We start from the raw sequence: 13,185 nt of genomic DNA on the forward strand, positions 1-13,185 counted from the left end.
CTAAAGCAGACAGATGTAGAGACAGAGAGATTCACACAGAGAACATTCAGCATAAAGAAGACTGAACTCAACTCACAATGAAGATCCTCCTCATCTTCTTCACTTTCTCCCTGATCTCAGGTCAGAGCTTTTCTCTTTCATCACTGCAGTAATGATGCTGTTTTCTGTTCATGAGGTTTCTGATCACAGTATCAATCTGATTGACAGGTGCAGTGAGATGCGTCAGTGTCACTGGATATTCTGGAGGAAGTCTTCTTGTTGATTCACAGAAGACTTGGTTCAGTAACTCTGCTAAATATATGGCCAAATTACCTCCTGAGTTTAGAACAATAATAAATTATAAGAAACATGATAAATGGATTAATGAAGGACGATTCACACTGTTCCCTTTCGAAAGGGAACTCTACACTACGTCAGAATGACGCTATGGGGAACGCCTCAGGCGTGACAGGTGTCTGAAATAAATATCAACTCACGTCAATCATGTTGACCGGCGACAGCCTGTGCATCATCAGCTTGAATGATGAGCGCGCGACCTGGATGTATAAAGGGGAGCCTTGCACACATGACAACATCTTTTTCGTCTTCAGGGACTGTTTGTCTGTTTTGAGAATATCGCTGAAGCGCGCGGGAGGCTCTCGAGAGAGCCTCTTGTGCAAACTGTGAGCGTTTTTCATTTAAAGATGCTCCGCTCTCGTCGGACCCTTTTCTCGAGGGAGGAGGGTTCAGCATCTGAGCCCCGTGGTGCACGCGATTTGTGAAACAATACTGTTTGGGTACAAACCGTTCACAGCAGTTCCTGAGGGTGCTGACAGTGTTCATTAAGAAATATCTCGGCGCGCGTGAGAAAGAAAAAGTCCGTGCGCTGTCGGATGTTTCAACCTCGCGCCTGTTGACTTTCTTCTCGAGGGATGAAAGCCAAATATATTTTAACGACACGTTCTCGCGCTTGCCGAGGCAGTGTGTAGGTTACGAGAACGTATATTAAATATTAAAACAGTATTGTCTGGTGATTATGGCTGCATTTAATTCTATGAATTAAAATGATGGAATATAATCTGACTTTGAAGAAGTTAGATATTTAGTAATTCAGCCTATCATCCAGATCGCGTTATCCAGTGTTTTTGGCTGCATTTTAATTGAGGAATTAAAATGATGAGCAGCGAACAAAAAGAGCAGGTGTAATTCTGGTCTTTTTGTAAAATGTGAAATTAACATATTTCTGTTTCTTTTCAGACCATGTCTCCTGTTTTAGAGTCTGGGGCAAAATGTTTTGGGTAAGAAAATCTTGATAAAAAATTACTTTTTCGATGGTCAGGTAGTAGGTCTTAACAGGCCTCCTTGACCATACAGTCCCCATTTTGCAACCGGACAGCCTTTGGGCCTCCCTGAGGTGAGCTCCCAGGATTTGACTGTCAAGGAGTAATGTGGTTATCAGGTCATAGGCCTCACTAGGCCTTCCTGAAAATGAGCTCCCACATACTGTGGTTGAATATGAGCTCCCACATTCTGTGGTTATCAAGTAATAGGCCTCACCAGGCCTTCTTGAATATGGGCTCCCGCATACTGTGGTTATCAGGTCATAGGCCTCACGAGGCCTTCCTGAGTATGAGCTCCCACATACTGTGGTTGAATATGAGCTCCCACACACTGTAGTCGCCAGGTTATAGGCCTCACCAGGCCTTCCTGGTTATGAGCCTCCATATGTCAGGTTACAGGCCTCACCAGCCTTCCTGAATGTGAGCTCCCACATACTGTGGTAATCAGGTTACAGGCCTCATCCGGCCTTCCTGGTTATGAGCTCCCACATACTGTGGTCGCCAGGTTACAGGCCTTACTAGGCCTTCCTTAATATGAGCTCCCACATACTGTGGTCATCAGGTTACAGGCCTCATCTGGCCTTCCTGGTTATGAGCTCCCACATACTGTGGTTGAATATGAGCTCCCACATACTGTGGTTATTAAGTTATAGGCCTCACCAGGCCTTCTTGAATATGAGCTCCCACATACTGTGGTTATCAGGTCATAGGCCTCACTAGGCCTTCCTGAGTATGAGCTCCCACATACTGTGGTTGAATATGAGCTCCCACATACTGTAGTCGCCAGGTTATAGGCCTCACCAGGCCTTCCTGGTTATGAGCTTCCATATGTCAGGTTACAGGCCTCACCGGCCTTCCTGAATGTGAGCTCCCACATACTGTGGTAATCAGGTTACAGGCCTCATCCGGCCTTCCTGGTTATGAGCTCCCACATACTGTGGTCGCCAGGTTACAGGCCTTACTAGGCCTTCCTTAATATGAGCTCCCACATACTGTGGTCACCAGGTTACAGGCCTCACCGGCCTTTCCTGGTGATGGGCTTCTACATGTCAGGTTACAGGCCCATCCGGCCTTCCTGAATGTGAGCTCCCACATACTGTGGCCGCCAGGTTACAGGCCTCACCCGGCCTTCCTGAGTATGAGCTCCCACACACCGTGGTCGCAGGTCTTCCTAGTTATGAGCTTCCTCATGTCAGGTTATAGGCCTCATCCGGCTTTCCTGAATGTGAGTTCCCACATACTGTGGTCACCAGGTTTCAGGCCTCATAGGCCTTCCTGAGTATGAGCTCCCACATGCTGTGGTCGCCAGGTTTCAGGCCTCTCTGCCTTCCTGAGTGCTAAGCTCCCACATTCAGTGGTCACCAGGCTTCAGGCCTCCTAGGCCTTCCTGGTTATGAGTTTTCACATGTCAGGTTACAGGCCTCACCAGGCCTTCCTGGATGTGAACTCCCACGCACTGTGGTCGCTAGGGTATAGGCCTCACTGGTTGTGAGCGTCCACATGTCAGGATGCAGGCCTCATCAGGCCTTCCTGAATGTGAGCTCCCACGCATTGTGACTATCAGGTTACAGGCCTCGTCTGGCCTCCTGATCATTAGCCGCGTTTCCACTGTCGGGCCAGGGCCGGGCCAGGGCTTTAAACGGGCCGTGCCGGGCTAATAGCCTCGGGCCAATAGCACCGGGCATGCGTTTCCACTGTCGGGCCAGAAGCTCCACAGCGCTTCACTAAAACACGCCCGTAACACGCCTCTCTGGGACAACGTCACACTAACCCATCATTTCACCAACAAATGGAAGTTTTATCAGAAAACTAATCAGAAATCACTGGAAACAGCGTTGAAAACAAACACGATAAAAGCGGCCGTTTGCTAGCTTTTTTTTTTTTTTTTTTTTAGCAGCTACTTGAATATTTAAAACCCAAGCATCGATGTTTTACCACAGGTTTACAATAAAAAGTGATACATTGATCATAATGAACTAATTTATGTAAAAATTGCACATTAGTCACTCAGAAATAAATGACCGTTAGGTCTATTTCACAAAAGAAAGAGGACACACTTACTTTTTCAGTCGCGTCTGTTTCTTTATCTGGTAACTTAGTTACAGGACATATTTACATCACATTTAGAAAAAATGATAATTTCTACAAATATATGCCATACGACCTGAGGAGCTTTAGCACTCTCTCGACTCCCATACAGATATTTTCAGTCAGAGAAACAGAGGAACCTCCCGAAAAAAAAAGTTACTTTATTTTATGATAGTCCGGTTTAAAGAGACGAGACGCTATGACAGATAAAATAAAAACATGACTGTGATAGCCTTTAAGATTGGTCTGATTTCTTCAAGCGTTCGCTATGTTGTTGTTTTTACTATGCGTATCTTCAAGCGTTTACTATGTTTACTATGGTAACGGCTAGCGCGCATAGTGTTTTGCATCGCAAACAGAAGGCATTCAAACATGAACGCGATTTAAATTATTTCATTTTTAAGTCTTAAATGCTGACAGAATCATCCGGCGCTGCCGTCTCCCAACGGTAAACTCCTCCTCTGTTGGTAACCACTCCTCTAGCCCGAGCTGGCCCGCTTTGGCCCAAGGTATTCGACGGGCCAGAAATCCTGGCCGTTGGCCCCGAGTAAGCCCCGATCAAGCCCCGGAAGTGACAGTGGAAACGCGACTGGCCCTGGCACGCACTAGCACGGCCCGGCCCTGGCCCGACAGTGGAAACGCGGCTATTGGTTCCCACATGCTGTGGTTCCCAGGTTACAGGCCTCACCGGCCTTCCTGGATACAAGCTCCCACATTCTGTGGTTGTCAGGTCACAGGCCTCAGCAGCCTTCCTGAGGATGAGCTCCCACTTACTGTGGTCGTCAGGTTATAGGCCTTACTAGGCCTTCCTGAGTATGAGCTCCCACATGCTGTGGTCGCCAGGTTAGAGGCCTCACCAGGCCTTCCTGGATTCAGAATGGATAAGTGCATGCACTTTCGTTTCATGCACTTTCTAAAATCCATATTTATGGTAAGGGTTTTGCGCTGTACGCTTCGTTCCCTTTTTTATGTGTGGTTCAGACTCCGGTTTTTCACCTTGGGTCCCACTCTAGATGCGTCTTCTGTCGCAATGTTTTACGACAGGCGCTTCCCTTTCAGGCTATCTCCCACATTCTGTGGTTACAAGCCTCATTAGGCCTTTCTGAAGGTAGCCCCACATTGTGTGGCTGTCAGGTTACAGGCCTCTCAGGCCTTCCTGAATACGAGCTCAGGCCTCACAGGCTTTCCTGAGTATGAGCTCCCACACGCTGAGGTCGCCAGGTTAGAGGCCTCACCAGGCCTTCCTGGATTCAGAACGGCTAAGTACACGCACTTTCGTTTCGTGTACTTTCTAAAATCCATATTTATGGTAAGGGTTATGCGCTGTCCGCTTCATTCCCTTTTTTACGTGGCTCAGACTCCGGTTCTTCACCTTGGGTCCCACTCTAGATGCGTCCTCTGTCGCAATGTTTTACGACAGGCGCTTTCCTTTCAGGCTATCTCCCACATTCTGTGGTTACAGGCCTCATTAGGCCTTTCTGAAGGTAGCCCCACATTGTGTGGCTGTCAGGTTACAGGCCTCTCCGGCCTTCCTGAATACGAGCTCCCACTTACTGTGGTCGCCAGGTCTCAGGCCTCACCGGCCTTCCTGAGTATGAGCTCCCACATACTGTGGTCGCCAGGTTAGAGGCCTTACCAGGCCTTCCTGGATTTGGACTGGCTAAGTACACGCACTTTCGTTTCGTGTACCTTCTAAAATCCATATTTATGGTAAGGGTTATGCGCTGTTGCTTCATTTCCTTTTTTATGTGGCTCAGACTCCGGTTCTTCACCTTGGGTCCCACTCTAGATGCGTCTTCTGTCGCAATGTTTTACGACAGGCGCTTCCCTTTCAGGCTATCTCCCACATTCTGTGGTTACAGGCCTCATTAGGCCTTTCTGAAGGTAGCCCCACATTGTGTGGCTGTCAGGTTACAGGCCTCTCCGGCCTTCCTGAATACGAGCTCCCACTTACTGTGGTCGCCAGGTCTCAGGCCTCACAGGCCTTCCTGAGTATGAGCTCCCACACGCTGTGGTCGCCAGGTTAGAGGCCTCATCAGGCCTTCCTGGATTCGGACTAGCATAAGTATACGCACTTTCGTTTCGTGTACTTTTTAAAAGGGTTATACGCTTCCGCTTCGTTCCCTTTTTTACGTGGCTCAGACTCCGGTTCTTCACCTTGGGTCCCACTTTAGATGAGTCTTCTGTCGCAATGTTTTACGACAGGCGCCTTCTTTTTCAAGCTATCTCCCACATTTTGTGGTAACAGGCCTTGTTAGGCCTTTCTGAAGGTAGCCCCACATTGTGTGGCTGTCAGGTTACAGGCCTCTCCGGCCTTCCTGAGTATGAGCTCCCACATACTGTGGTCGCCAGGTTACAGGCCTCACCGGCCTTCTTGGATTCAGAATGGCTAAGTACATGCACTTTCTTTCATGTTCTTTCTATATCCATATTTATGGTAAGGGTTGTGCGCTGTACGCTTATCCCCTTTTTTACGTGGCCCAGACTTTGGTTCTAGGGTTTTTCTGTAAGTAAGTTCCCACAGGTTGTGGTCCCCAGGTTACAGGCCTCTCCGGCCTTCCTGAGTATGAGCTCCCACATACTGTGGTCGCCAGGTTTCAGGCCTCACAGGCCTTCCTGAGTATGAGCTCCCACATACTGTGGTCGTCAGGTTACAGGCCTCACCGGCCTTCCTGATATGAGCCCTCATGTTCTGGAGCTCCCCACATGAGGGGGTCATCAGGTTTTAGGTCTCAGTAGACCTTCCTGGTTTTGAACCCTCTCTTACTTCCCCAGTGTTCGGAGCGAGCACTGGGTAGACCCGGGGATTGAGTGAACGATTTCCGTCGTTTCTTGAGGTTGAGTCACACTCTCCGGGAGATCCCGTCTCTGTGATCCGGAACTGAATGGTTTCTGCCAGCTTTACAGGCCTTCAGTTTCTGGATGCCTTATCCAAGGCAACTTCCAGAGGCTCTGTCTCGGACAGACAGGCAATGGCCAGACTGTGTGTCTTAGTATAGATCACCAGGCCAGCCTGGTGGCATTTCAGGAGGCATGCTCCCCTGAATAGTGACTGGCTGGGAGTCCCTTGGGTCCCCTAGCCACACTCCCTAGAAGGGACCCCTTCTATTGGAAGTTGTGGTCCTAAGCCTTTGAGCTGGCCCAGATATACCCCCCATTAACTATGTTCTGGCGGTTTCTTGGTTCATTAGCTTGGGCTATGACCGGTAGGGAGTGCTGTCACTGACAGCCCGATGTGACCTAAGGGTGAGTGGTTCCAGTGTTTCTGATTTACTGGTTCGGACAGTTGTCACTGCCTTTGGGCACACACTCCCCTCAGCATGGTGGCGTTGGTATATCGTTCCCCATAGCGTCAAGTTGACGTAGTGTAGAGTTCCCTTTCGAAAGGGAACGTCTCAGGTTACGACTGTAACCTATGTTCCCTGAGAACAGGGAACGAGACACTACGTCTTCCTGCCATGCCTCGGGGCCTGCTTGCAACAGTCCCTTCAGACGATAGGATGTTGTCATGTGTGCAAGGCTCCCCTTTATACATCCAGGTCGCGCGCTCATCATTCAAGCTGATGATGCACAGGCTGTCGCCGGTCAACATGATTGACGTGAGTTGATATTTATTTCAGACACCTGTCACGCCTGAGGCGTTCCCCATAGCGTCATTCTGACGTAGTGTCTCGTTCCCTGTTCTCAGGGAACATAGGTTACAGTCGTAACCTGAGACGTTTTGTAACAATGAGGGAAACCTCATGATCTACATCAGAGAACTGAACCAACATGATGCTGGAAGATACGCAATTGAAGTCCTTCACAAGTGCCGTATAAATATAACTTTGAATGTCGAAAAAGGTCAGTCATTTTAAGAAGTCTTTGTGTAGTAAAACTATATCAAAGTTTTTATATTCATAAAATAGATTTATTATGTGAATTACATAATCATGTTGTAAAGTGTCAAAGAGAGTGATGGTGAATATTGGAGACACTGCAACCTTCAGCTGTGAATATTCACAGAATCATATTAATGATCCCAAGATCATATTCAAAGAAGGAAAATACTCAATTGAAGAGTTGATACATGCCACTGATACATGGAATAAGAAAAAAAAGATTCAGTGTTTCTGATGACAGACATAATAAACTCATGACTGTGAGAATTACTGCTGTGACTCCAGATGATGGAGGAGTTTATTTATGTGGAGTTTGGATCAACAGACACTCGTACAGTTACTCCATTATTAATACTGTTCATTTATGTATTATTAGTAAGTTGAACAAACTCAATCAAATCTGGCAAAAAACAAACAAAAATAAACATATTACATAACATGCAATATGTAAATTGTGAAAATATAAGTATGTAATATATAATATTTCAAACTATAATAATATTATTTGTCTTTGAAGTTAAATTATATTTGTGATTGACAGCTAAAGTGGGCGTGTCTAGAGCGACTGGCCACTCAGGAGGTCGTATGATGATCAAGTGTGAACATCCTCAACACAAAACCAAGCCAAAATACATCTGTAAAGAATCAGATGGATGTTCAGAGAGGAAGAATCCAGGAGTTCAGGATAAATGGATGGAGAATGGAGATGTTTCTTTATATGACGACACCAGAGCAGGAGTCTTGATGGTGTTTTTTAGAGAGCTGAAAGCTGCAGATGCAGGAACATACAGATGTGGAGTGAATGTGTCTCACTATACTGAGAGCTTCACTGAACTTCAGCTGGACGTCAGAGACGGTGAGGAACCACAAATACTTTATCATTTATAAGTTATAAGTTTTTGTTTTGATCTTTATGTAAATTTGTCCTGGTTTATAGGTGCAAAATATCCAAAGACAAAGACTGAATCTGCTCATCTTGGTGAAGAAGTCAACATCACCTGTCAGATCCCAGAGGAACATAAAGTTCATTTCTGCAAAGAGGATGATGATCACATCTGTCAAAACATCAGCACATCTGCAGTGACAGAAATGAGTCCTTCATCTGAGAGAAATGAAGAGAGAGTTTTTACAGTGAGCATCAGTAATGTGAGCGTGAGAGATGCTGGAGTTTACTGGTGTGGAGCAGAAACCAGAGACACACATTTGACTTTCATCTCCCTGACCACCAACATTCAGCTCAACCTCTTCAGTGAGTGAATTCAGATGATTTCATTGTAGTAAATACAGTATATTCAGAATCAAGTGAGTGAAATTAAAGCAACACTAAATAACTTTTTAAACCTGTATAAATGTCTGTGTTTGTTTGTTTGCAGTGGCTCCAGTAGTGAGACGTAAAGGAGGAGGAGAATCACACATCTTCACTAAAGTGCATTTAAGCATCAACAAAGGTAAGACAGTTTATTTTATTTCTATCTTCTATCATATCAACACTTTAACAATCGGTTATGGGCGATTCTACCGATGTGAGGGGAGGGGAAAGAAAAAGCATTTCCACTCCATCGTTTGGTTTTATGCTATTTAAAATATGCACACAGTGTTGTCCAATTCATGAACAAATGACTCTTATGAAACCGATTCATTTGAGTAAATCAAGAACATACAGTGCAACTAGTATAGTCCGATTCATGAACAAGTGACTCTTACAAAAATTCACAAACTAAAGAGTGCGATTTGAATAATTCAGTGAACAAACTCAGAAGAGTTACTGAATCGATGTCCATCCACTGGCACTAACTGAACTGTAAGATATTAATAACTTCTCACAAAAAAAATAATAAAATAAAATAAAATAAAAAATAACTTATTCTGAGAAATAATCCTGTGCAGATTGTCTGTGTTTGCAGTATGTTGTTATTTTTTCTCACTGTGTTTGTGATGAACGTTTTTTTTTTTTTTTAATACCAGATAAAAACCACAGAAATGAGCTGAAGGTTCAGAGTCTAAGTTTAATTTGGCTGTGAAGAATTACAGTCTTTATTCAGAAACCCACAGCGAGACTCAATAGAGACAGAAACAGAAACAGAGATGAAGCAGAACGTGCAGATCTGCAGACGAGAGACTGAAATACACTCATGTTACTGCAAAGCAGTAGTTCCTTTATGACAGAGGTCACAGATCAAACATTAAGACAGAAATCTGTTAAGTGTGTTTTTACTCAGCCTTCTGTAAAATGTATTTTAAATTCATATGTGTTAAAACAGACATTCATGTTTGGGCTGATAATCGTTGTTATCTCTTGAAAACAGCACACGTCCAAATGATCTGACGGCGCGGGCGGGTATAGATATATACACTAGATGTCGCTTGGCTACGGTTTCGTTCCAATGAACTGCAGTAGCCAAGGCGACATCTATGTATATATCTATACCCGCCCGCGCCGTCAGATCATTTGGACGTGTGCTGTTTTCAAGAGATAACAACGATATAAATACTGTTCGTTTTCTCACACAAACCGCTCGTTTCGTGTCTTAGGACATCAATGTGTACTTATGATGGGGAATTGTTTAATTTGGACGATGGGGAATTGTTTTAATTTGGACTCTGTGCTTGTGTTTTGAGACAGTGACCATAGACCTGCATTATATGACTGACAGACAAGAACGGTTTGACCTAAAAATATCAAAATTGAAACTACTGCGGAAACAAAGACACCTACATCTTGGATACCCTTGAGGTAAGCTAAAACATATCAAAAATTAATTTCAAAGTGAACTATCCCTTTAAGTACGCCTTCATAGTTTCCCAAAGGAGGGATGCTGAAACATCTGAAGACTTGTTTGTTAATATAAACAAATCTATCTGATTAGACACAAATTCCACAAAATGATCATCTGACAACAAACAGGTATTTAAACGCCACGGTGGCAGTGTGCCCTCAAGTTCCTTAACACAAATCTTCATACTAACCGGGGCATGGTCTGAAATAACAATAGCATTGTATGAGCATAACTCAACTGAAGAAATTAACCTGTTATCTATCAAAAAAAAAGTCAATCCGAGTAAAAGTATGATGAACCTGAGAAAAGAAAGAGTATTCTTTCCCTGACAGGTTAAAAAAAAAAGTCAAGGATCCGAGACCTTAAACTCCTCCATAAAAGACTGAATCACCTTTGCAGACTTTGATGGTGTATTATGTCTAACAGAGGAGTGGTCGAGTTTGGGATTAATCCAGCAATTAAAATCACCTCCCAAAATAAGATGTTGAGAAGAGGTGTCAGGCAGTACAGAAAATAAATGTCTAAAAAAATGATCGTTATCCCAGTTAGGCGCATAGACATTGGCGAGAATAACTGGAAAATTACTGATTTTACCTGTGACAATGACAAATCTCCCATTGGGATCTGCTATGACATCAGAGCACATAAAAGCGACACAAAATATCTTGCTACGCTTAATGGGATTGTTCACTCCATTACAGTTCCAACTAACAAATGTGAAACTCCTCCCACTTAGATGTTGCGTCATTTTAGGTTGTCATACACAATATGGATCAAATTTTGAATGTGAAATAATTCTTTACTGTGAAACTGACAAAAATTGAGCGGAGACCAAGGAAAGAGGAAGAAAAAAAAAAAGAGAAGAGCAACAAGACCCCTTTTCTCCCGCCCCCCACCCACCCCGGCAGAAGCATCTCCCCAAACGAGACACATGCACTTTAACTTTTTAACACTCGGACAGCTACAATTAACTCTATGCCGCCTGGGAGAAAGTGCAATGATAATTAAAAAAAAAATTAAACACAAAGAAATATAAACAGAGGATTAAACTTCGTCCATATCACCAATAACACATGTGTGGACTTATGTTAAACTAACATAATTATATTAATAGAACCAACAATCACAGGCAAGTTATCGAGCAGAATGACAATAGTCATATTCTGTCAGTGCACACTGACCAAATGTTTAAAGCCAAACTGACTACATGATATTTACCTCAGGTATTTGCAGGTAAGACAAAGTCCGAAGCGGGTCCTCAAACTTGTGTACAGCACCATTGGAGAGAGTGATCCGCAACACAGCAGGAAACAGAAGGCCAAACTTAACCCCGGGGCATGAGTGAAGGAGACGTTTTGAATCCTTGAAAGCAGCTCGTTTCTTCACAACAGCCGTTGTGTAGTCCGCAAAGACAGATATCTTATTCCCATCATGAATCAGAGGAGATAGCTGCGCGGCGCGTCGTAGAATCTCATCACGGGCTTGAAAGTAGTGAACTCTAATGACAAGTGGACGGGGGGGATCCCCCTTCCTTGGCCTCTCGCGCAGTGTGCGATGAGCCCTGTCTAGTAGAGGTTTCTCCTGGAGATGCAGCAAGCTCTGCAAAAGCTGAGAGACGAAGTCAGCTGGATGCGAACCCTCAACTCCCTCGGGTAATCCAACGAGGCGAATATTGTTCCTTCTGGATCTTCCCTCCAGGTCCTCACATTTGGCATCCAGTTGTACCACCTGTTTTTGAAGCGTGGATAAAACGGATTGCATTTCAGTTATGCGATCACTGTGATCAGATGCTGAACGTTCCAGTTCTCTGACAGTGTCAGCGTTAGCGTCCACTTTCTGCTGCAAAGGGCCCAGCCAGTCTTTAACTTCTTGTCTAACTGTGACGATCTCTGACCGCAAATCCGATGACAATGAGTCAATTTTCTTGCATATATCATTTCTGACCGACTCCAACATGCCCTGAATGAGAGTTATGTTTGCAGATGAACTGTCGGTAGAGTTGATGTTTGCTGAGGCCCCATCAGCATCCTCCGGCGAGTGTGCAGTTTTGCCGCGGCCGCTCTTACCCGCGTCGGTTTTCGCTCGAGATGACGACATATTCGTGACTTACAGTCAATATGAGTGATCCTTCTAATGTTAATAACTAGTTTTACAACTTGTATAAAGAAATTATACAAAACTGTGCAAATAAATGAGTAAATGGAGCACTTTCTCTCAGAGCAGCGGGGAAACACGTCTTACATCCTTGCTAGAAACAGTGCCCCCCCTTGTGAAGAACTAATCTCAATGTTGAATTTGCAACACAATCTTCTTGATAGTTAGCATCTTGAACTTGAGCATTCTGACAGAACGGTTCAAGCCTCAAAGATCTAAAAACGGACGCAGTCCCCCATTTCTTTCTTTTGTGACAGCATATGCGCCTACTCCTGTTTCACGGTAGTGGGAACCACGCCGTTAAAACGAGGAGGGCAACGTACTCCTTTTTACTGTCTTTAGGACGCAAATAGAGATACCCGGCAGTAGCTTTCACGCTGCCAAAGTCTCTTTAAATGGGTACCAATTTAAATACTTCCTTTTGGGGGAATGTTAAATATTCTGTGTCCTGGGCGATAACTTGAAAACAACAGACCATTCAACATTTCGCTGGAAACCGCTGCCCCCCGAATCACCAGAGGTGTTTCGATGTTACAGTGGTTTTGTGAGGGTGTCAGGTAGGAGCTGATTGATGTATTTTACATGCCCCATCCCGAAGCAACACCCACACAGACCTGGGACAAAAATAAACTCAGGATTTTTGTCTCAGGTCTATTATGAGGCTGCTGAGCGCGACGAGCCGGTCCCCAGTCTTTACGAGGGGGAGCGCAACTCGCCACACTAGCATTGAGCCCCGCTTTTTTTAAAGTAGATCAGCCTGGTATGCCTGCAACACTGCCAAACTGTGGTCAGTGTGATAAAGATCATCATCATGAGATGTTCTTCAGCTTGTGGTTTTCTTTTGCTCTATTTACTGTATATTCTCTCGGTCAAACCAAAACCCTTGAGCTCCTGCAGGTGTGAGAAAAACAGGAAATGTAGTACTAATGGACACAAACTTTTCTCTCCATAAAAAGATCCTGTGAA

At 44.6% G+C, this 13,185-nt stretch overlaps 1 protein-coding gene across 1 annotated transcript in view; it reads left to right on the forward strand.

Annotated features, from left to right (window-relative positions):
* LOC311286286 (uncharacterized protein) overlaps nucleotides 1-13,185 on the forward strand; it is an 83,593-nt gene that overhangs the window by 55,162 nt on the left and 15,246 nt on the right. Inside the window, exons 5-6 of the mRNA XM_084402417.1 lie at nucleotides 7,830-8,144; nucleotides 8,226-8,537. Coding sequence (XP_084258543.1) covers nucleotides 7,830-8,144; nucleotides 8,226-8,537 — 627 coding nt within the window. The remainder of the gene's footprint in view (nucleotides 1-7,829; nucleotides 8,145-8,225; nucleotides 8,538-13,185) is intronic.

This window comes from Rutilus rutilus (genome assembly GCF_951802725.1).
Source record: "Rutilus rutilus genome assembly, chromosome: 2".
NCBI lineage: Eukaryota > Metazoa > Chordata > Actinopteri > Cypriniformes > Leuciscidae > Rutilus > Rutilus rutilus.